This window comes from Mesoplodon mirus, assembly GCF_964341445.2.
Source record: "Mesoplodon mirus genome assembly, chromosome: 9".
In the NCBI taxonomy this organism is placed as follows: Eukaryota; Metazoa; Chordata; class Mammalia; order Artiodactyla; family Ziphiidae; genus Mesoplodon; species Mesoplodon mirus.
The window spans coordinates 29,362,148-29,385,952 of record NC_138985.1 but is presented as its reverse complement, the minus strand read 5'-3'; the positions used below and the strand labels follow the sequence as shown (position 1 = coordinate 29,385,952).

Below are 23,805 nucleotides of genomic sequence, written 5' to 3'. Positions count from 1 at the left end.
AGCCGCTCCGCGGCATGTGGGATCTTCCCGGACCGGGGCACGAACCCGTGTCCCCTGCATCGGCAGGCGGACTCTCAACCACTGCGCCACCAGGGAAGCCCAGGCATGGCTTTCTTGACATAAGAGAAGACGTTTCTGGTCTAAGCCATTTTGTGATCTAAGCCAGACTAGAATGCTTGGTTTTGAACAGGTCTCAGTAATTAAAAATCTTAAGGATAGTGAGGGAGTGTAGGAACAAGGGAGAAGCAATCAAGAAACAATAGTTCAGTGATAAAAAACAAAGTCCTGGTTCCTCCTCAAGGAATATATATGTGGGGCTACATCCCACAGGCCTGCGAGGCCTGTACCTGTTCAGCTTCAAGACCTGAGAAAGGGCCCAGAGTCAGCCACAGAGACATCAATGGTTTAACGGACGGGGGAGCTTACAGTTCTAGAGCAAGGTCCTGGAGCGACTCCCCCCCTACCCCCGGGCCTGCTGGACTTGGCGGAAGTCGACGCTCTGGAGGTGGACGGGGGCGGGGGAGGTTGCCAGTTACAGGGGGAATTGATGAGTCAGATTGGCTCATCGGTTACCAGGGAAACCAGCAGAGGGGCACGCCCCTCACAGCCCCTTTGATTAGAACAATCATTAGCTGGGGTTTGGAGCAAGTAGGGTCAGTCCTGTAGCAGCATGTAGGTGAAGCAGGCACTGGTCGAGCAGCGGATGGACAGAGAGCAAGAGAACAGCCACCCTGAGTGGCTTGACCATACACAGTTTCTCCCCGAAAAGCAAAACTGGGGAAGTTTTAAGCGAAGAGTACATGCATGTTCATGTAGCGGCTTGGGTAGTGGAGAGAGTACAAGCTTTACTTGATTGAAGTCACGAGGGTCAGAAGACGTCAACGTCATCATTAACCTTAGGGTCCTGTTGATCTAGTGGTTGAGCACCTGAGGGGGGCTTAAATTCTGCAAAATGGCTCAAGAAGGGCTTCCCTGGTGGCGCAGTGGTTGAGAGTCTGCCTGCCGATGCGGGAGACACAGGTTCGTGCCCCGGTCCGGGAAGATCCCACATGCCGCGGAGCGGCTGGGCCCGTGAGCCATGGCCGCTGAGCCTGCGCGTCCGGAGCCTGTGCTCTGCAATGGGAGAGGCCACAACAGTGAGAGGCCCGCGTATCGCAAAAAAAAATTTAAAAATCCCAAAATGGCTCAAGAAGGTGCTTTAGGCCAGTCTTTACTAAAGAAGCAGAACCGGGAGTCTGGATAACAGGTGATTTGTTATCTTTGCTATTGTTACTTCTCTTGCCTGATAACAGTTTGATCTTTTTTTCCCTTAAGATCATTATTACTGAGAAGTGTTTAAGGGCAAGCTCTGTGGCCAGGCTTAGATCACAAAATGGCTAAAGTAAAAAAAATTGCTTCTCTTATGTCAAGAAAGCCATGCCTGGCTCTTTTTTTTTTTTTTTTTTAATGTTTAATGTATTTATTTATTTATTTTTGGCTGCATTGAGTCCTCATTGCTGCACGCGGGATTTCTCTAGTTGCAGCGAGCGGGGACTACTCTTCGGTGTGCTGCACAGACTTCTCATTGCGGTGGCCTCTCTTGTTGCGGAGCACGGACTCTAGGCATGTGGGCTTCAGTAATTGTGGCTCACGGCCTCAGTAGTTGTGGCTCACGGGCTCAGTAGTTGTGGCTCGCAGGCTCTAGAGCACAGGCTCAGTACTTGTGGCGCACGGGCTTAGTTGCTCCATGGCATGTGGGATCTTCCTGGACCAGGGCTCGAACCTTTGTCCCCGGCATCGGCAGGCGATTCTTAACCACTACGCCACCAGGGAAGTCCAATGCCTGGTTCTTTTTCTCCAGGACCCCCTACCTCATCTGCTTATCGTACCCCCTTCTTGTCCTTGGATGTAGCTCCATGCAGTGGGTGGAATGGTGGCCCCCAAAGACACGTCAACATCCTAGTCCCTGTGAATACCACCTCATATGGCAATAGGTGTAAGTTGCGAGAGAAGTATATCCTGCATTAGCCAGGTGATCCCTGAAAGCATCAGAGAGAGGCCGGGGGAGTTTAGAGACAGAGACACAGACAGCAATGTGACCACAGAGCTGAGACTGGAGTCATGAGGCCACCAACCTGGAAGCTGAAAATCTTGCCTTAGAGCCTCCAGAGGTAGTGCAGCCCTGCCAGCACATTGCTTTCAGACTTTGCCTTCCAGAATGTGAGACACTGAGCTCCTGTTTTTCCCTGCCCTGGTTTGTGGTACGATAAGTCCCCTACATACGAATGAGTTGTGTTCCAAGAGCACGTTTGTTAAGTCCAATCTGTTCGTAAGTCCAAGAAAGTTAGCCTAGGTACCCAACTAACACAATCGGCTATACAGTACTGTACTACGTTCATAATACTTTTCACACAAATTATATGTACATAAAAAACAAACAGGGGCTTCCCTGGTGGTGCAGTGGTTGAGAGTCTGCCTGCCGATGCAGGCGACATGGGTTCGTACCCCAGTCCGGGAAGATCCCACGTGCCGCGGAGCGGCTGGGCCCGTGAGCCATGGCCACTGAGCCTGCGCGTCTGGAGCCTGTGCTCCGCAGCGGGAGGGGCCACAACAGTGAGAGGCCCACGTACTGCAAAAAAAAAAAGGGCCAAGAGGGAGTTGAGATCCTGGGGGGAGGTGATGGGGCTGCGGGGAAGGGGTCTGCCCTGGTGGGAGTGAGGCTCTGGGGGAGGGTAGACTACAGTGCAGGGGTGAAGTCCTGGGGGTGAGGCTGCACGGGGAGGGGCAGAGCAGCCCTGCTGGAGGGGACCTGGACCCCATTCCTTTCGGGATGCCATGAGCTGGGTGTGGCAGCTGGGACTCCCAGGGCACAAGAGAGCTGGGGGAAATCTGAGAGGTGTGGTTAGCTCTGTAGTCTGGTCCCAGGTGAATACTACCCTACTGGGCAGCTCACTGCCCCACCTAATTGAGGGCAGAAATAGGTTTGACACTGATTCCAACTCCATTTCCACTGGAGATAAAATCACCCCAGTGGGTGGACACTTGCCACATCAAGGGTGAACTATGGGTAAGGCCTCAGCCTCACCTGTGCCTCATCCCGAGCCCCTCCTCCCCCCCCAGCACCCCCCAGGCCCACCTGTCCTGGGGGCTGCTCCCGGGGAGAGCCCCTCCTGTGCGGCAGGCTGACCCTCTTCCTACACTTTCACAGGTGCGGCTGTCAGATGGGCCTTTAATATCCAGAAAGGCCAGGAATCCACGTCAGGTGGCCCAGGCACTCTCGTGCACACACACACACACATGCACGCTCTCACACACTGGTCCAGGTCCTCTGGAAGTCTAAGCATATAGGCTGCTGTCCTAGACTGTGAGGCTTCTTCCTTCTCACCATTGCTCTTTTCCAGTTTTAGGAAAGGGGCGACTGAGAACCGTAGCAGAACAGAGCTGACCAGAGAAGCGTTTGTCTAGCGGGTGGCCCAGCGTGGCCTGACTGCCCCTCATCTGCAGACCCACGCAGAGCTGTGGGAGTGGGAGAGGCCCGAGTCCCTCGCCCTGTCCCTTGCCTCGGCTCCTGCAGATGGGCCAGTGGTGGTGGCTCCTGGGAGCCCTGGACTCCCTCAGGTACCCCACCAGGAAGTGCCCAGACCCCCCTGGGCTCTTGGCTCCCCTGTACCCACCGACCAGATTAGAAGCAGCAAGAGGCGAGGGCCCAGCTGCCATCTCGTGTCTCACCCCTCTGTGCTGTGCCTCGGGGTAGGAGTGGAAGCCTAACTCACCACACGGAGTGCAGGACGGGGACAGCTGCCCCCTTAGAGCACCAGCATTCTCTCCAGGGAAAGGGGCTCCTGACTCATTGTTTGCCTTTTAGCTCTAATCTGCCTGGCTGACCGCATCAGACACGGGGGACAGGGTGCTGGTTTTGGAGCACACACAGAAGCACAGGGGCAGGTGACAGCCTTTCCCCTGCCACTACCTGCCAAGGCATGCCAGGCCCGGAAGACTCTTGGGCAAGCCACAGGACAAAATGAAGACATTCTGAAAAGCCTTCAAGGACAAGGGACCCGGGTGTGGCCCAAAGGATGGGGTGAACAGCAGGGGGCCCCACTGCTGGAGGGTACCCCCATGTCCACACCCAGGCCTTTCCCTGAGCTCTTTTTCAGTGCTGGGACCTCTCCACGCCCCCAGAAAACCAAGGCTGGTGTGCTGTGGGCTGAAGGCAGTGGTGCTCTTGTCAAGAGGGGACACGGCCTCATAAGGGCTCAGCTGGCACGGCCGGCTCCCCTCCAGAGGTCCAATGAGCTGCTTGGGCTTCTGGAGGCTGCTAACAACGACCCAGGGCGAGCCCACCACGCACGCTGGCTGAAGCACAAACTGCACAGTACTTTTTTAGGTGGAGTGTTGGGGGACCTGGGAGCAGGGGACACTCAGAAACCAGGGTGTGTCCAACACAGTCTGCAACAATGATGACGGCGAGGCCAGGCCAGAGGGAGGACAGCGGCTCCGCCACCCCTGTGCTGCCCTGCGCACGCAGGGCGGAGACGCCTGGGGCGGAGCAGAAAGAATGACACCACACAGGCCCAAGGATAACTTAGTTTATGGGTCAAGCCAAATGCAATGCAGTTGTTTTCGTTATTTTTTTTTTAACCAAAATAAATAAATCAGATCTGTCCCTGTGACAGGTCAGGGGAGCTGGCCCCCCGCCCAGTGCCGCCCCTCACTCCTGCCCCTCCTCTCCCCCTTCGGACCAGCTTTGGCACAGCAGAGAGAAGGATGCTTCGGAGTCTCCATCGTGTAGAAGGAAAGAGGAAAGGAGGTGGAACTGGAGGTTAAGGGAGGGCAGGACCCAGATGAGCAGCCTGCGCCCTGGCCCTAGAGCCCCGAGTGGCGCTTCCCGCCACGCACACCCCACGGACCCGGGTGCCACCCAGCCCCAGGCGGGTGGAGTGTGCACGGCCCCTGTGCACGGCCAGGGACCCTCTCGCGGGGAGGAAGTAGACGCTGAAGAGAGCGGACCCGCCCTCTCTGTGCAGGTCAGTCTCGGGCCGTCTCCCACCAGCCAGCCCTCGGCAGCGCCCTCTGCTCACTGCACGGTGAGGGTCCTGACACAGCCCTCCCACCCCACAACGCCTCTGACAGTGGTGGCTCCTCCGAGGGGCCTGGGGCTCAGCCTGAAGAGAGGAAGCCACCCTGCTGGGTGACAAGGACTGCCAGCACAAGGGTGTGCCACATGGGGTGGGCCCTGGGGGTGATCCGGGGGGGAGGGCAGATGTGACCCTCCCAGGACTCCTGCAGGGGCTGCCTCTCCTCCCCCCACTCTCCACTGCCTCCCTGAAGGCTGCTCAGCTGGACAGAGGTCACAGAGCCTGGGGAGCACCTGGCCTGGGGGGCAGCTGAGCACGTGGTGGGGGGGAGCAGCCTAATTCCTACGTGAGCGAGGGGGCGTGTGTGGTGCAGGGACGAGCACTGGTGTGGGCAGCGCGGAGCACTATTCTTTAGTGGAGAAGCAAGGGGTGGTCGTGAGGTGGAGGGCGGCCTGAGCAGCCCAGGCAGCATCTACGAGAACTTCTTGAAGGCATCCAGGTCGAAGGCCGTGTCCAGGAGGCGCTGCAGCTCCGTGAGGTGGGTCTTCTTGTTGCCGGTGGCTGGAGCCGCCGCTGGGTCCCGGCCGGCGTACCTGAGGGGAGCGACAGTGAGCACTGATGGCGAAGGCCACCGAGGGGCCCGGGCCTCCCTGCCCTCCCCGGGCCCCCGCCGACTGCCCGCGGCCTTACCACACAGGCTTGGCGCGGTTGATGGTGGTCCGCAGCCTGGGCTTCACGTAGTCGTAGTAGCCTTGGTTCTTGTGCTCCTCCTGGCACCAGGCCAGCTCGGCGCTGGGGTACTTCTGCACCTCCTGCAGCAGGAGGTCGAAGGGGAAGGGCGACAGCTGGGGAGAGAGAGAGGCGCTCCCGTCAGGAGAAGGTGCTCAGAGTACCGGGCGAGGCTGGTGTCCTAGAGGGGCTGGTGTCCCAGGTGAGGAGCTCAGCGACCCCTAAAGGATGTTCTGGAAACTCTGGGAAAGCTCTGGGGTCCAGACACCCAGAGGAGGAACGCCAGGACCGGCCTGGGCACCACCTGCCCTCACCTGCTCGATCCTCGTGATGGCCACTTGCTCTGCCATATCCCGCGCTTTGCGCTCTCGGGTAAGATCATAGTACACTTTGCCAGTACAGAAGAGAAGTCTCTTGACGTTTTCTGGGTTTTGGGCTGCAGGGCCATCTTCTGGGATCACCCGCTGGAAGTGGGTACCTACAAGAGAATCCCCACAGCTGGGGGTTTGCTCAGGGCTTAGCTGAGGGTGTCCAGGGCCCTCCCTCCACGAGGTGGGGCTGTGCCACAACTGACACCAGAACATTTAGTTTCTGAGGGTTAGGGCTCTCCCCCTCTCGCCAGCCTGTGATGCCCTTGCATTCATCCACACTGAGAGAGCCTAAAAGGCACAGTAGGCAAGGCCAGCCTTGGAGAGCAAGTGACATCAGTTCATTCTTCAGAACGACCTGTCTCAGACTTCAGGGACAACTAGGTCTAGAAGACCATCCCATGACCACTCTGCTCAGACTCCTCATGAGTTTACAAATACTAAAACTTTCCACACTGGAAACTAGAGCAAATACTCAGATGCTCACGGCCGGAACCATTCCCCTGCGAACAAGGCCGACTTCAGGAACCCCTCATTCAAAATGAGGGGTTCCCTTAGTGACACATAAGCAACACACAACATGCTCACGTTCACGTACACACACAAATGCTAGGATTAGAAGGAAACTACCTTCACGTGAGAAAGGCCAGGTATGAGAAACCCACCGCGAACATCATACTCAATGGTGAAAGACCAAAAGCATTTTCCTAAGACACAAACAAGGCAAGGATGTCCGTTCTAACCACTTCTATTCAACATAGCACTGGAATTTCTAGCCAGAGCAATTAGGCAAAAAAAAAAACCAACAACAAAAAAACTAAGAAGTATCTAAATTGGAAAGGAACAAATAAAATAATCTGTTTGTTTTACATGTAGAAAACCCTAAAGATTCCACATACAAAAAAACCCTGTTATAACTAATAAATGAATTCAGCAAAGTTACAGGATAGAAAATCAACACTCAGAATTCAGTTGTATTTCTATGAACAATCTGAAAGTTAAGGAAAAAAAATCCCATTCAAAACAGCATCAAATAAATAAAATTACTTAGGAATAAACTTAACCAAGAAAATGAAAGACTTGTACACTGAAAACTACAGAACATTACTGAGAGAAATTAAAGAAGGTACCAATAAATGGAAAGTCATCCATGTTCATGGATTGGGAGACTTAATGTTGCCATGATGTTAACATCATCAAAGCAATCTACAGATTCAACGCAATCCTTACCAAAATCCCAATGACAGGGACTTCCCTGGTGGCACAGTGGCTAAGAATCTGCCTGCCAATGCAGGGGACAGGGGTTTGATCCCTGGAAGATTCCACATGCTGCGGACCAACTAAGCCCATGTGCCACAACTACTGAGCCTGCGCTCTAGAACCCGTGCGTCGCAACTATTAAGCCCATGCGCCACAACTACTGAAGCCCATGTACCTAAAGCCTGTGCTCTACAATAAGAGAAGCCACCACAATGAGAAGCCCACGCACCACAACGAAGAGTAGCCCCCGCTCGCTGCAACTAGAGAAAGTCTGCGCGCAGCAACGAAGACCCAATGCAGCCAAAACTAAATAAATAAATCAATTTATTAAAAAAAAAAAAAAAGCTTCATGACATTGAATTTGGCAGTGATTTCTTAGATGTGACTCCAAAGGCACAGACAACAACAAAAAAAAGAGAAAAAGTGGACTTCATGAAAATTTAAAAATTTTGTGCATCCAAAGAAAACACACAGGGACTTCCCTGGTGGTCCAGTGGTTAAGACTCCACACTCCCAATGCATGGGGCACGGGTTCGATCCCTGGTTGGGGAACCAGGATTCCACATGCCGTGCAGTGCAGCAAACAAATAAACAAACAAACAAACAGGCCTGGAAAAAAAAGACTATACACAGTTGGAAGAAAATAGTTGCAAGTCACATATCTGATAAGGTATCGATATCCAGTAAATAAGAGAGAAATCTTACAACCCAACAACAGAGCCAACAACCCAATTAAAAAATGGGCAAGGGCTTAAACATTTTTCCAAAGATAACATACAGATGGCCAATAAGCACATGAAAAGATGCTCAACATCACTAATCATTAGGTTAGCAAAAATCAAAACTGCGATGAGGGGCTTCCCTGGTGGTGCAGTGGTAGAGAGTCCGCCTGCCGATGCAGGGGACACTGGTTCATGCCCCGGTCCGGGAAGATCCTGCATGCCGCGGAGCGGCTGGGCCCGTGAGCCATGGCCGCTGAGCCTGTGCGTCCGGAGCCTGTGCTCCGCAACGGGAGAGGCCACAGCAGTGAGAGGCCCGCGTACCGCAAAAAAAAAAAAAAAAAAAAAAAAAAAAAGGAAAAAAAAAACTGCGATGAGATACTACTTCATGGTCACTAGGATGGCTATTATGAAACAAAAACAAAAACCAAGAAAACAAAAACAGAAAACAGTAGTGTTGGCAAGAATGTAGAGGAACTGGAACCCTTGTGTATTGCTGTGAACCACTATGGAAAATGGTATGGTATGCCTGAAGAATTACCATATGACCCAGCAATCTGCTTCTTGGTATATACCCAAAGGAATTGAAAGCAGGGTCTTGAAGAGAGATTTGTACACCCATGTTCATAGCAGCATTATTCCCAATGGCTAAAACGTGGAGGTAACCCAAGTGTCCACTGACAGATGAATAGATAAACAAAAAGTGGTATATAAATACAACAGAACATTATTCAGCCTTAGAAAAGAAGGAAATTCTGACACCTGCTACAACATGGATGAACCTTGAGGATACTGTGCTGAGTGAAATAAGCCTGTCACATAAAGACACATACTGTATGATCCCACTCACATGCAGTTCCTAGAGGAGCCAAACCCACAGAGACAGAAAGCAGAACGGTGGGTGCCAGGGGCTGGGGAAGGAGTGGTGATGGGGGAGTTCTTCAATGGGTGCAGAGTTTGTTTGGGAAGGTGAAAAAAGTTCTGGAGATGGATGGGGTTGATGGTTGCACAATGACGTGAATGTGTTTATTAATGCCACTGAACTGTACACTTAAAAATGGCTAAGATGGTAAATTTTATATTATGTATATTTCACCATAATAAAAAAATATGGGAAAAAAAACAAAGAAGGGATTTACCTTGACTGAAGATTAAAGGGGGCTCCATGGCTGGGAGCAAGTGGGCTCCCCTGGCCCTGTAAGCCCGGGGATGTGCGCGGCCACTGTGTGCTGTGTCAGCCACCTGATGTCTGCTGTCCAGAGGGAAATCTCAATGCTGTGGGCCTCACCTCACACCACTAAGCTGCCATGTTATGTGGCAGGCCCTACCCACCGCTGCTTCTCCTCTATTCCTGGCAGTGAGCTGCCATCAGCCCCCCAGGAACAGTGCCCAGGCAGCAGCATGAACTCTAACCTCAGACTCACTTCACTGCCTCTGAAAGAGTCCTGGGGGGGTGCACCCAGGCAGAGGCCACAGACCCAGTGGGACGCGAGACATGCTGTTTGACCAATTTGCACATGAGCTCTGACATCCAGGCTGTTGTGTTCAGTGGTCTTTACCCAACAACCAAAAAATGTGGCAAGGACCAGAGTGAGACTGACAAGTATAAGCCCCCCACAGAGTAGCAGTGAAGACCCCCTCCAAATGCCCACCCCCCTCAAGCCTACCTGGAAGCATCTCATCAAAGCTGGATCTGGCCTCAGGGTGCCGCAGCAGGGACTTGGGGGTGAAGATGATTAACTGAAACACAGAAGCACAGGCTCAGGTTCTAAGGATTCCAGAAGGAGGGCCGATAGCAAGGGGCTGCCCAGGCATCGTCTTCAGAACAGGCATCTAGTGCTGCCCTCCCAGCTCTACGGTCAGGGGGATCCGCAGGTTAGAGGTGAAAAGAGAAGGAAAACAGGATGATGCGGCTTCCCCTTGTCCCCTCTCCTCTGCCCTGAGACAATGGGCATCCACTCCTCCAGGGTCTGTCCCAGCCTGCTCGGAGCCCTGGGTGCCCCCTACGCTATACCTGGGGAAGACCCCTGAGCCTTTCCTGGACATCCTTGCCTGTGGCCAGGGCTGTCCTGTCCCGTGGGCCTGCCTGGCCCTGCACTGTGACCAGCAGCAGCAGGGGGCATTCTCCCCTTGGACCCTTCACTCACACTCCTACTCACCCTTCAATACCTCACCAAGGAGACTGCTTCTTGGGGACTCTCTGCTCCCTTGGCCCCTGCGGGGGCTCAGCTCTCCTCCAAGCTCAACGCACCATCTACGACCACCCGCCCACAAGTCCATCCTCCCACTGGGCTGGGGCCCTGGAGCTCTCAGGCCAGGCCTCTCTGAGCTGGGACACCCCCAACTGACCGGCTTCCGGAAGGGCAGGAGAATCTGGCGACGCAGCACATGGAAGAAGTTGCCAGGGGTGGAGCAGTTGACGACAACCCAGTTGCAATCATACAGCTGATTTATGTCAAAGTTGGTTTCCTTAAGGTCCTGGAGCAAGGAGGGAAAGGGCCAGAGGCCAGGTGGCACTGAGCACCCTGTCGCAGGGGGCATCAAGGCAGAGGGCCTCACGGCCGCAGCCTTAGGGTGCCACAGCTCCTCCAGAGATGCACACACAGGAGACACTGACGAGAGATCAGCCAGCCAGCCCCACGCTCTGAATGGGATTCTCAGTCCCATGTAATCCCTATTTCTCTGAAAACTACTGCCTGGCCTGGGACAGACACAGGTTCTACTGAAAACCAATTCTGATGTTCCTTAGAAACAGAACCCCCCAAATTTCCTTTTAGCTCTTAAAGTTTCACTAGAATCACCCCAGAGTTCTTTCCTCTCAACTGTTTGCCTGAATCAAAGTACAGGCAGTATCACTCCTAGAAGCTTCTGCTGTAGCTTTCAGCGCCTCTGCTTTCTACGGCAGCAGGGACAACAGGAGGCAGCCCAGCACTGTCTTCTGTGCTCTAAAAAGGCCTCTCACTTTGTGGAGACCAGCAGGCTCAGGGCCCACCTGCGACTCCTGAGAGGCACAGAGCAGTCGTGCCTTCAGAGTTGCCCACAGACGCCCAGGTGCGCCACTCACCGGCAGCACGTCTGGGTCATCATTGCACATCTGCAGGAACCGCTCCGGCCTGGCGGAGGAATGTTCCGGACCCTGGAACCAGACACACAAGTTACAGATCAGGAGCTTCCCCCATGCTGACCGTTGCATTCAGTACATCTCTTCCTTAACCAACTTGCTCATTTTGGTCTGAAAAACACCAAACTGTCTTTTACTGCTGGCAGTTTAATTCCTTCTCCTCCTGCACATGGAGCGTGGAGGGGGCATTTCCACATCAGGACAGGGCCCAGCACTCCTGGTTCCTCCTGGTTTCCAAACCCGATTCTTAAGCAAGCCCCCCACAGGGCCTGGCGGAGGAGGAGGGAAGAGAACAGGGAACACCGGAGCGTGGGAGGTCCCCGTCCGCACCGCCACTTCTCATCAGTAACGGAGCAGGACCTGCCTCTGGCCTTCCAAGGGAGATGGGGAACACCAGCAGAGCCCATACGGTGCCAATTTCGGGGTCAGGGTCCTAGGCAGGCCCTTCCCACGTTCTAGGTCTGCCGGGAAGGGGCAGGGGCCTCACCATGCCCTCCATGCCGTGGGGCAGCAGCAGCACGATGCCGTTCTGCCGCACCCACTTGGCTTGTCCCGGGCAGATGAACTGGTCGATGATGCACTGGGCCGTGTTGTGGAAGTCACCAAACTGGGCCTCCCAGAGGACCAGGGCGTTAGGACTGGCCATGGCAAAACCCAGCTCAAAGCCTGCAGGGCAGGAGGGAAGGAGAAGACCGGACAGGAGTCAGCTGGTGGGCAGGAAGGGGGCTGTGGGGGTCAGTGGGGGAGTGGGGCAGAGGGGAGGAGGGGGAAGGGGTGGCAGGGGAAGCAGGGGGAGGTGGCAGGGAGGAGGGCCTCGCAGGCTGGGGTGCTCACCCAGGACCCCGTACTCAGACAGCGAGCTGTTGCACACGGTGTAGGGGGCCTGGTTGGGCCAGAGGTGGTTCATGGGGATGCAGGTTCTCTTGTCCACATTCTGGTCATGCAGCACGTGGTGGCGATGGCTGAGGGAGAACAGCACAGATTAGCAGCAGAAGCCAGCCCCGTGCACTGCCGCGGGAGCACAAAGCCCCGTTCTTAACAGAAGCGTCTAATCAGAGCAGGGAAAGGGTGCTTCTGGGTCTGAGCAATGGGATCTAATGACTGTCTCCTGGCAGGGATTTTCTTCTGGGAGAGGAACTCCAGAGCCCTTCCTTTCCAACTCCCATGCTTTGAAGGGCCCACAAGAACACAGAGACCATTACCTAAAAGTGCCCCGCTCCACATCCTGGCCGCTCAGCCGGATATGGATGCCCTCCTTCAGGAGGGAGCCAAAAGCCATGTACTCTGCCAGAGCCCAGTCCACGGTCCTGTTCTTCACCAGCTCCCCACGGGTCTTCAGGATCCGGCTCAGCCCTGCAGAGACAGGGTGCTCACCAGCCGCCCAGCACACCCTCTCGGGCCAAGAGCTGAGCTTCCTTCGGTCCCAGCTTTTGGGAGTCCTGACTCACCGGGAGAGTGGGGAAGGGAGCTGAGTGGAGACCAGGTCAGAGAGGCTGTGACATCCCGTCCCTTCCTCCACTGCTCCGCTGGCTGAGGACCTCGCCAGGGCAGGGGTGAGGTGAGGCGAGGGCTTCCCTCATCCAGCCACCCCGGCCTTGAACTAAGCAGGGACCTAAGGTGGGCGAGGACTGGTCTCATGCTGGGACACAGTTGGCACTGGACTCGGCCCAACACTTCCAAAGGTCCGGGTGGCGCCCTTACCTCCGTGAATGGTGAAGTTCTCCACAGGCACGGAGCTGGCCACGTTCCCAATGTGCGTGAGAATATCCTCCGTCAGGCCCGTGGAGGGGCAGGTCATGCTCCTGGGCTGCCCGTCCAGGGTGAAGAAGCCTAGCAGAGAAGGGGCAAGCTGACACACAGGTGCCACTTCTTAAGGAGCCGTGGACAGGCGAGATGCTGTGGAGCGGTGGCCAGGACCGAGAGCCAAAGTCAGGGGTCTGAGTCCAGGGCCCACAGGGTATTGTGGAGTGGGGACGGGGCTCACTGGTGGCGTTCCTCACTCACCAGGCCAGGGGGAGTCCAGCCAGTGCTTGATGTGCAAGATCTTCTCGTCCTTGGACCTGGTGAAGGCCTCCTCACAGATCTTGTCATACTTGGAGATCTCCTCCTGGAGGGTCGGGCCCGACACAGCCATCAGGGCTGCTCTGCACAGGGCACGCCAGCCACACGGCCAGTGCGCGCCTGCGCTTCCTGAGTGCAGAGTCCCTCAGACTCCACTGGCCTCCAAGCCTTGTCCTCCCAACATGCATCAGCCCTGAGGTCCGCGGGAAGCTTCTGTTTTATTGTTTTCATTCCCGTAGCTGCTTCTCCACAGTTGCTGGCTGCAGATCCTGCTCTAAGTTGGAGCCCTGTCCCTGCCCACCCTCTCGCCATATTCTTTCTGACGAGCTCTCATGGCTCCGAGCACAGCCCCTGATCCTCCAATACTTCTGACTCAGCTTGCTCATACGCAGCCCTGCTCCGCTCTCTCCGTCACCCTGCACGGGCCTTCGCACTCATAACCAGCCAGAACTGACCAGGGCACAGCAGGCCCTTTATGAGTTGGATACCTCATCAGCCTCTCGTCCTCTCACCCCTGTGCACTGGACTCTGTAAGCCAAGGAGGCCACTGCCTTGTGCCAAAGTGCCCTCAGGTCCCACCTCCCTCACACAACTCCTCAGTAGCCTGGACTCTCCAAGAAGTTATGCACCGAAATGCTGTAGTTGTAAATATTTCACATGTTCTCACTTGGATCCTAATTACTCTGCAAAAGTGAGCATTTGCCCTGTGGTGGGCCTTCTCTATCCCTCCTTGGCTCTGGAAAGGCCCACTGGGACCAGAGCCGGGGACGCACCTCATACTCAGGCTGGTTGACCACACCCTGCGACACCAGCACCTCGGCATACTTCTGCAGCACAGGCTTTTGCTTGCGGATCTGCTTGTACATGAGCGGCTGTGTGAACATGGGCTCGTCCATCTCGTTGTGGCCATTGCGTCGGTAACACACCTGAACACAGCCAGAAGATGCCAGCATCACGGACCATGTTGGCCGGGACCCAGGACCCACGAGGACCTGCCCCATTTCTCCTCTGTGACACCTCAGTTTACCTCCTCTAGAATTAGGGTCCTGTCTCTCTCTCCTTCACTCGCTAGAATTGCATTGACTGTCACATGAGATGAAACGAGGGTGACCTGGGACTATCTCGGGACAGGATCCCAACTACCTTCTTCCCCAAGTCAGGTCACCCAGGCCGAAGATGCAGGAGCCCTCAGGAGGGGCAGTGAGGTGCCCTGGCTCTAGGGAGCCCTGAGCCCTCTCTTCAGGACACGGGCTAAGGTCACTCACCAGGTCCACCACCACGTCCTTGTGGAAGGTGCTCCTCCACTCGGCTGCCACCTTGCACACATACATGACTGCCTCCGGGTCATCCGCGTTCACGTGGAAAATGGGGGCATTCACGACTCGGGCCACATCGGTGGGGTAGGGTGAGGAGCGGGCCATGCGTGGGTCGGTGGTGAAGCCGATCTGCAAGGGACAGGCAGCTTGGCCAGGGGGCTTGGGCATGCTGCTGAGCATGGGCGGGGCAGAGTTGGGGCGGGCCAGAGCAGGCCCACCCTCCAGGCCAATGGGAGGGTGGAACCAGGACAGGGGGTGGAGCCGAGGGTGGGGCAGGAATGTATGTGTCTGAGGGTGAGGGCGGGGCTAGGCAGGCAGGGTGGAGCCTGAAGTCCACTTGCTGGAGGTCACTTGGCTGCCCTTGGCCTACTCTAAGACAGTTCCCAAAGGCTATTTTTTTTTAATTGTTTTTTTTTTCCTATTCTGGTAACAAAATTCATACATGTTCAACAGAGTTTGGAAGACAGTTTAATGAAAAATTAAACAAAGTCACTATATTCTACCAGGTTCAGTGTAAATATTTTGATGTTTTCCTTTCCAGATGATTTTCTTTGCATGCATACACATGAAATATAAATATAAAATTTCAGATCCTATCATTTCTGTAGTTTCGCACTTTGGTCACTTAACATTAGCATTTTTTTCTTTGAAAAGAAAATTTAAATGCCTCACCACTTAGATGTACTAAAACTTAATCATACATTCGTAATTTTATAACCTGCATTTAACATTTATTTTCCTGGGGACTTCCCTGGTGGTCCAGTGGTAAAGAATCCGCCTTCCAGTGCAGGGGATGCAGGTTCGTTCCCTGGTCGGGGAACTAAGATCCCATGTGCCACGGGGCAACTAAGCCCCCGAGCCACAACTACTGAGCTCGCGCGCCTCAGCGAGAGAGCCTGCGTGCCACAAACTACAGATCCCACGCGCCACAACTAGAGAGAGAAAACCCGCACGCCACAACTAGAGAGGGGCCTGCGTGCCACAATGAAGAGCCCACACACTGCAACAAAAGATCCCACATGCCACAGCTAAGACCTGACGCAACCAAAAAAATAAAAAAGAAAATAAAGAAAACAAATACCTAAAATTTATTTTTATGAACTACTTCAAACATATAGAAAGTATGATAATACTATAATGATCACCCATGAACTCACAAGCCAAAATGAGCAAATCTTAACAGTTTCAGGACTTTTTATACATTTCTGCTACAGCTGGCCCACACACAGGGAGCACGGCCCTGAAAGTGGAGGACATAGTTTCTACGTGTTGCAATATGTATTCCATGTGTCCATAAACAATATATAGTATCTTCTTAGGCTTACTGTTCACTAAAATTTTGATATCATTCAGATTTATGGAAAAGTTGAAAGCATACAGAGAACTCCCACACAGTCTTTACTCAGATTCACCAACTGTTGCCATTTTGCCCCTTTTCTTATTCATGCTCTTTCCATTACACACGCACGTACACACACACATTTTTCCTAAACCATTTGCAGGTAAGTAGGAGACGTCCCTATTCCCTAAAACATGGACATTTCATTACCAGCCAGAGTGCAGTTCTCGGCCCAAGCAATTTAATATTACAGAATACCATTATCTGACCCTCGGTAGACACATTCCACCAATTGTCCTAACGATATCTAGTCTTTCTTGCCTCAGTCCCGTATCCAATCCAGCACATCACCCTGCATTAGTTGTCACCTCTCTCTAGTCCCCTTTAATCTTGAAGGCTTCTTGCTTTTCTTGGTTTTTCATAGCACTGACATTTTGGAAGAGTATTTCCATGTCTTTTAAACCATAGAGATATATAGTCTATGCACCTTACATATGGTGTCATACTCTATATGCTGTGCAAATCCTTTGCAACTTGCTTTCTGTTCAGTATTTATATTCATGGTTCGTCCAGGTTGAAACATGTACCTCTACTTCCTGTAGTAGAGCTTAGTGAAATCTAAGTACTGAATAGTATATACCACAGTTCACTTATCCATTCTCCTGTTGTTGGACATTTAGTTGTTTCCAACTTGTGGTTAATACACTGTTACTGTACACATTCTTACAGAGGTTTTCTCCAGCAAGCACTGAGTTTCTCTGCAGTACTCCTAAGAAGGGGAAACTAAGCCACAGGGTCAGAACATTTCACCTAAATACCATCGAGTGCTCTCCAAAGTGGTTGTACCACTCACCCTCCTACTAGCAGCGTGAGTAACCTGCATTTCCACTCACCATGTTGCGATCATTTCCCCAGGATATTAAATATTTTAACGATTATATAATACTGCTTCCTACGGCTTTGCCAAAATTTATACGAAGACTCTCTGGTTTTGATAAACTTTTTTTTTTTCCTAAACATTTCCCTGAAAAATCTTTTCTTAAAAAAATAAATTTAGGGCTTCCCTGGTGGCGCAGTGGTTGAGAGTCCGCCTGCCGATGCAGGGGACGCGGGTTTGTGCCCCGGTCTGGGAAGATCCCACATGCCGTGGAGCGGCTGGGCCCGTGAGCCATGGCCGCTGGGCCTGCGCGTCCGGAGCCTGTGCTCCGCAACGGGAGAGGCCACAACAGTGAGAGGCCCGCGTACCACAAAAAAATAAATAAGTAAATAATAAATAAATAAATAAATTTATTTTTGGCTGCATCAGGTCTTCGTTGCTGTGCACAGGCTTCCTTTAGTTGCGTCGAGTAGGGGCTACCCTTCATTATACTGCACTGGCTTCTCATTGCGGCAGCTTCTCTTGTTGCAGAGCATGGGCTCTAGGTGCATGGGCTTCAGTAGTTGTGGCCCGTGGGCTCTAGAGCGCAGGCTCAGTAGTTGTGGCGCACGGGCTTAGTTGCTCTGTGGCATGTGGGATCTTCCCAGACCGGGGCTCCAACCTGTGTCCCCTGCATTGGCAGGCAGATTCTTAACCACTGTGCCACCAGGAAAGCCCGATAAACATTTTTTTTTTAGTAAGTTTTTTTGTTTTTTGTTTTTAAAATTTATTTTATGTATTTTTATTTTTGGCCGCGTTGGGTCTTCGTTGCTGCGTCCCGGCTTTCTTTAGTTGCGGTGAGTGGGGTCCACTCTTCATTGTGGTACGTAGGCTTTTTGTTGCGGTGGCTTATCTTGCTGTGGAGCACAGGCTCTAGGCACACGGGCTTCAGTAGTTGTGGCACACAGGCTCAGTAGTTGTGGCTCGTGGGCTCTAGAGCGCAGGCTCAGCAGTTGTTGCACACAGGCTTAGTTGCTCTGCGGCATGTGGGATCTTCCCGGACCAGGGCTTGAACCCACGTCCCCTGCATTGGCAGGCGGATTCTTAACCACTGCGCCACCAGGGAAGCCCCCCCACCGCGCCCATAAACATTCTTATACAAAAGCATTTAGCAACTGATGGCTTCCTTAGAAGAAAAATTCAGAAGAGGAAATCCTACATATGTCCTTAGAGAAACAAGAGCCTCAGCAAAGCACGTCTTTCCTTTCCTGCTACAGATCTTACTGGCCCCATGTCATGACTGATGTTATCAAAAACAGTAAAAAGATTTAAGAACACATTAGCAAAACTGTAGTTTTTACAGAAGTCTGAGAATTCTTTCTTTATTTATTTATGATGAATTGCTTTTACATAAACTCCTTTATTACAATGACTAAAGAAAAGATTAGAAATAGTCACAAACTGATGAGAACATTAAAAAAAGATGTACCAGGGAGAATTCTGATGAGCACTTACAGAGAACCTTGATCAATCCCATGGTCTTTCTGGGTCTGGGTCTCCCCATAGGGAAATGAGGGTAGGGACCAGGTAAGACAGTGACCATAATATGCACATTACAGCTAGAACATCACAGAAAGTGAATTGCTTCGAAGTTTTGAGACCTCAGTCCCCCAGCTGCCCTCCCCAATATCCACCACTGTTACTGACTTCATCTTTTTTATTATATTTTTTAAAAATATTTATTTATTTATTCGGCTGCGCCGGGTCTTAGTTGTGGCGTGCGGGATCTAGTTCCCTGACTAGGGATTGAACCTGGGCCCCCTGCACTGGGAGCTCGGAGTCTTAATCACTGGACCATCAAGGAAGTCCCTGACTTCTTCATCTTTAAACACACATGGTGGGTGTACGCATACCCACCCACTCACACACACACACGGAGATGGAGCTATACTCCACATTCTGCTCTGCACTTTTTTCCCCCACTTACTGTATCTTATAGTTCATTTCAACAGTATATATAGATCCTACTCTCTCAAATGGTTTTATTACACTGCGGTTGCAGTTAACTTACATTAGTGCTTATTTACGGGCCAGGCACTATTCTGAGCACTTTATGTATATTAATTTATATGTATTAATTCATTTAAGCCTTTTAACACGTGGATGGATATATCATAAATTATTTAACCAGCTCCCTACTGATGTAGGGGTAGAAATTCTGGTTTCTAGTATTGATGCAGCAGTGATAGCTTCCCCACAGTGCCCCTCCATATTTACTTATTTCAGCTTTGTACATTTATTTTTCCTTCCAGTTTTATTAAGATATTAATTGTGCAGCAGTGACATATATAATGTACATATAATATATATTATATATATATATGTATATATGTATATATATATATATATATATATATATATATATACATATATACATATATATATATATATATATTTGGCAGGGGGGGGCCACACTGCGTGTCTTGCAGGATCTTAGTTCCCTGACCAGGAATCAAACCCGGGCCCCGGCAGTGAAAGCACCGAGTCCTAACCACTGGACAGCCACGGAATTCCCCAAGTGATATCTTTAAAGAAATCTCTCAGTAGACATTTGGGAGTGAGTGTACTAGTAGGAAAACCCCACAAAGTGGAACTGCTGGGTTTGAAAGCCAGATGGGACCCTAGAGCCAAATGGTCTATCCTGGTTGGAGTCCTGTTTCCTTCAACCCTGCAGCTCTGTCCCTGGCTGCTCCCATCCACGCCATTACCCCTGCTCCCACATGGGCCGGGCGCTCTGCAGCTTTCAGGGCTACCGCATCAACCTGCAGATGCAGCTGGGTGGGCCTGAAGGCCCCAGATTCGGCTAACTAAGGCCCTCACCCAACCCGGACCCTGCACCTTCTTCCCTGTCTCCTGTTTTCAGTGTCTTCCCCACCCTATTAAATTTTATCCGGTGCAAAAAAAAAAAGGAACAGGGGGCTTCCCTGGTGGCGCAGTGGTTGAGAGTCCACCTGCCGATGCAGGGGACACGGGTTCGTGCCCCGGTCCGGGAAGGTCCCACATGCCGCGGAGCGGCTGGGCCCGTGAGCCATGGCCGCTGAGCCTGCGTGTCCAGAGCCTGTGCTCCACAACGGGAGAGGCCACAACAGTGAGAGGCCCGCGTACCGCAAAAAAAAAAAAAAAAAAAAAAAAAAAAGGAACAGGTCTGACTGTTGGAAGTTCTTTTCATTCAGCTGAAATCTGCTGCTTCCTGGTAATTGCTATGCATTGGTGCAGACTCTGCCCATTATATTCCTTGCTTTGTGAAGCATTCATTTATTTGAAAACAGCTCTTATGCTTCTAGGAGTCTTCCATCTTCTGGGCTATGTGGTCACGGCTTCCTTTTAGGGTAATTTTCCAGACACTATGCCATCCTAAGACTCTCTCCTCTGGACACAGTCTCACTTAAGTTCAACTAAAATGCTTAACCTTCTGTCATAAGAAGTTTGATAAACCAAAGGCTTACCTGTACTGTATTTGTGTAATGTGGTTCTTTTTTTTTCTTTTTTTGGTGGTACGCGGGCCTCTCACTGTTGTGCCCTCTCCTGTTGCGGAGCACAGGCTCTGGACACGCAGGCTCAGCAGGCTCAGCAGCCATGGCTCACAGACCCAGCTTGGGCTTGAACCCACGTCCCTTGCATCGGCAGGTGGACTCTCAACCACTGTGCCACCAGGGAAGCCCATGTAATGTGATTCTTAAATTGAAATACTGTTAAATGTTTATATTGCCAAGAAGGAAGGTTTCAAGTCAATAAATAAGACATAAGAAACTAGAAAGAGAAGACTAAATTAAACCCAAAGCAAGTAGAAGGAAAGAAATTACAAAGAGCAGAAACCAATGAAATAGAAAACAGGAAAACAACAGAGAAAATACAATGCAATCAAAGCTGTTCCTTTGACACCAACAACAAATCTATATAACCGAGAAAAAGAGAAAACATGCAAATTACCAATATTAGGAATGAAAGAAGGGATAAAACAACAGACCCTGATAGAGAACATTGCAAACTTTATGCTCATAAATCTTTCAACTTAAATGAAATGAAAAAATTCCATGGAAGACAGAAGTAACCAGAGCTCACTCAAGAAGAAACAGATAACCTGAATAGTCTTATATTTACTAAAGAAATGGAATTTACACTTTAAAAAAAGTGCTCATAGGGACTTCCACTTCTGGAAGATGGAGGAGATGTACCTCGCCCTCCTTCTCCTGCTAATAAGTACAATTAAAAACCCAAGGCATTATATATATAAAACAAACACTGAAGGTAGACAGAAGCAAGCAGATCAGCTGGGGACCTCAGGTCCCGAGGAATGACTTGTGATCATTCCCAGGGCTACCTTTTTGCCTCATATAGGCCAAATTTAGGGCTAGAGAAGCAGGCAACTCAGAAACGCCAACAGGCATAGCAAAAAGGAAGTTTCAAGGAAAGTGGCTCTCTCTGGCCAGAAGACCAGGAACAGGCCGCCTAGCAGTACAGAAGATTTTTAGACAATCACCACCCTGTTGCAGCCAACCCCACAGAAAACACTGTGGCCACCCCCACTTGCCCCAGCAAAGGCCCGGTGTCCCCAGCAGTCCCCCTAGGCTGTTGGTAATTAGGCAACCACTCCATCCCTGGTGTCAGTGGAGGCCACTTGGGAAGCAGTAACAAAGCACCCTTGTCCCACCCTCCGTCCCCTCCCTTCCCTGGGTATCAACAGACCTGGGGTGGGGAACCTGGACCTGTACCCCACCTGGCAGTAACAAGTGTCCCCCCACCCTGATCCGAAATGTCCAGAGGACACCTGCTATAACAGGAGATTTAAATAAGATTCTGAGTTTCATAACATATCCTCAAAATGTCTGGTTTCATCAGAAATCACTTGTTATACCAAAAACCAGAAAAATCTTAGCTTGAATGAGAAAAAGCAATCATTAAAAGCCAACACTGAGATGACGGATTTTAGAATTACCTGACAAAGACTTCATAAAATTAAAATTCATAAAATTCAAAGCAAACTTCATAAAAATACCTCAATAAAAATTATGGGGCTTCCCTGGTGGCGCAGTGGTTGAGAGTCCGCCTGCCGATGCAGGGGACACGGGTTCGTGCCCTGGTCTGGGAAGATCCCACGTGCTGCGGAGCGGCTGGGCCCGTGTGCCATGGCCGCTGAGCCTGCGCATCCGGAGCCTGTGCTCCGCAACGGGAGAGGCCACAACAGTGAGAGGCCCACGTACCACAAAAAAAAAAAAAAAAAAAAAAAAAAAAAAAAAAAATATGAACATGCCTGAAATACATGAAAAAATAGAAACTCAGCAAAGAAACAGAAGATACGAAAAGAACCAAGTGGAAACTTTAGAGTTGAATAAACAAAAACAAACAAACAAACAAAAGCCCCCGGGGGTGGGTGGAAATCAGGGAAAAAAACCCCAAACCTGAATGGAGGTGCTCTATAGCAGAATGGAAGGGAGAAAGGAAAGAGTCAGAGAACTTAAAGATGGAACAGAAATTACCCAATCTAAACAAATGGAGAGGGACTTCCCTCGTGGCGCAGCGGTTAAGAATCCGCCTGCCAATGCAAGGGACACAGGTTCGAGCCCTGGTCTGGGATGATGCCACATGCCACAGAGCAACTAAGCCCATGTGCCACAACTACTGAGCCTGCGCTCTAGAGTCCGCACGCCACAACTACTGAGCCCACATGCCACAACTACTGAAGCCCGTGCGCCTAGAGCCCGTGCTCCACAGCAAGAGCAGCCACTGCAATGAGAAGCCCATGCACCGCAACAAAGAGTAGCCCCAACTAGAGAAAGCCCACGCGCAGCAATGAAGACCCAACGCAGCCAAAAATAAATTAAAAAAAAAAAAAAAAAAAGAATAAATAATCAAAAAAAAAAAAAAAAACAACCCACCAAAAAAACCCAACCAATCAACCAAACAAAAAACTCCTGGGATGGAATTCACCTGACTCTGGAGACTACTCATGGAAAAACTTTCTTCTTTAAAAAAAAAAAAATCCCCCTGTGTTTTGGGCTTCCAATTCCTGTGAATGATCTTTGCTGTACTCTGTCCAGATTGAAGACCATTCCTGTTAGCATCTCAGCCCCTACCCAAAAAGCAGTAAAGACTCTCTGTGTTTGGTCATCTGTTTAAAACACAGTTCAGAGATAGGTTGTTTTTAGACATTTCTCTTTCCTTGGCACCTTTTCACTATCTATTTTATAAAACAACCTATAATGAATATTTCCATTAAAATTAATATTTTAAGAATATATAATGCCATGAGAAAATACTGTGGTAAAAAAGAAGTGGATATAAAACTGTGTGTATAGAACCCAGTTTCTTAAAAGAGGAAAGCCATCTATATGCTTGTGGGTATGGAAGAAAATATTCTGAAACAACACCATGATCTTAAACACTGTAATTAAAATCTCTCCACTTTAAAGAAAGTTTCCTGTTTGTCCAAGTTTATTAATCAGAAAACAACAAATGTATTAAATGATGAAAACATGTCATTCTAAGTAAGGCTGATGTGAGTGTAGAAGCCTCAGGAGAAAGTCTAATTGATGCTGTGGCCTCCACAGCCTTCTCTGCTGAAAAGACCCCAGAGCCCGCCTGGAGTCCAAGTTACCTGGTTGTTGACGACCACGTGGACAGTGCCGTGAGTCGTGTAGGACGGCAGGTCACTCAGGTGGAAGGTCTCGTACACGATGCCCTGGCCGGCAAATGCAGCATCCCCGTGCAGAAGGATGGACATGACCTGCAGACATGCAAAGGAGACCCCAAATGTGACATGGTCCGGACCACCACGTCCACAAGGCACACTGGAGATTCAGTCACAATCCACTTTTCAAAAAATGATATATTTTGAGATAATTTCGAACTTAGAAAGAAAATGGTAGGAAGGCACAAAGACCCCCAGGACCCCCCCGGCACCCCCTTACCCCTGAGGATG

General features: G+C 51.0%; 1 protein-coding gene across 1 annotated transcript in view; it reads right to left on the bottom strand.

The window, feature by feature from the left end:
* Positions 1-4,554: 4,554 nt before the first annotated feature.
* The window catches only part of OGDH (oxoglutarate dehydrogenase), a 74,772-nt gene continuing 55,521 nt past the window's right edge, over positions 4,555-23,805 (bottom strand). Inside the window, exons 10-23 of the mRNA XM_082632844.1 lie at positions 23,482-23,610; positions 14,581-14,760; positions 14,089-14,241; positions 13,259-13,361; positions 12,956-13,084; positions 12,457-12,607; positions 12,089-12,216; positions 11,742-11,920; positions 11,198-11,269; positions 10,483-10,611; positions 9,801-9,873; positions 6,101-6,264; positions 5,748-5,902; positions 4,555-5,650 (exon numbers count right to left, since the gene is read on the bottom strand). Coding sequence (XP_082488970.1) covers positions 5,530-5,650; positions 5,748-5,902; positions 6,101-6,264; positions 9,801-9,873; positions 10,483-10,611; positions 11,198-11,269; positions 11,742-11,920; positions 12,089-12,216; positions 12,457-12,607; positions 12,956-13,084; positions 13,259-13,361; positions 14,089-14,241; positions 14,581-14,760; positions 23,482-23,610 — 1,866 coding nt within the window. The 3' untranslated portion in view covers positions 4,555-5,529. The remainder of the gene's footprint in view (positions 5,651-5,747; positions 5,903-6,100; positions 6,265-9,800; positions 9,874-10,482; positions 10,612-11,197; positions 11,270-11,741; positions 11,921-12,088; positions 12,217-12,456; positions 12,608-12,955; positions 13,085-13,258; positions 13,362-14,088; positions 14,242-14,580; positions 14,761-23,481; positions 23,611-23,805) is intronic.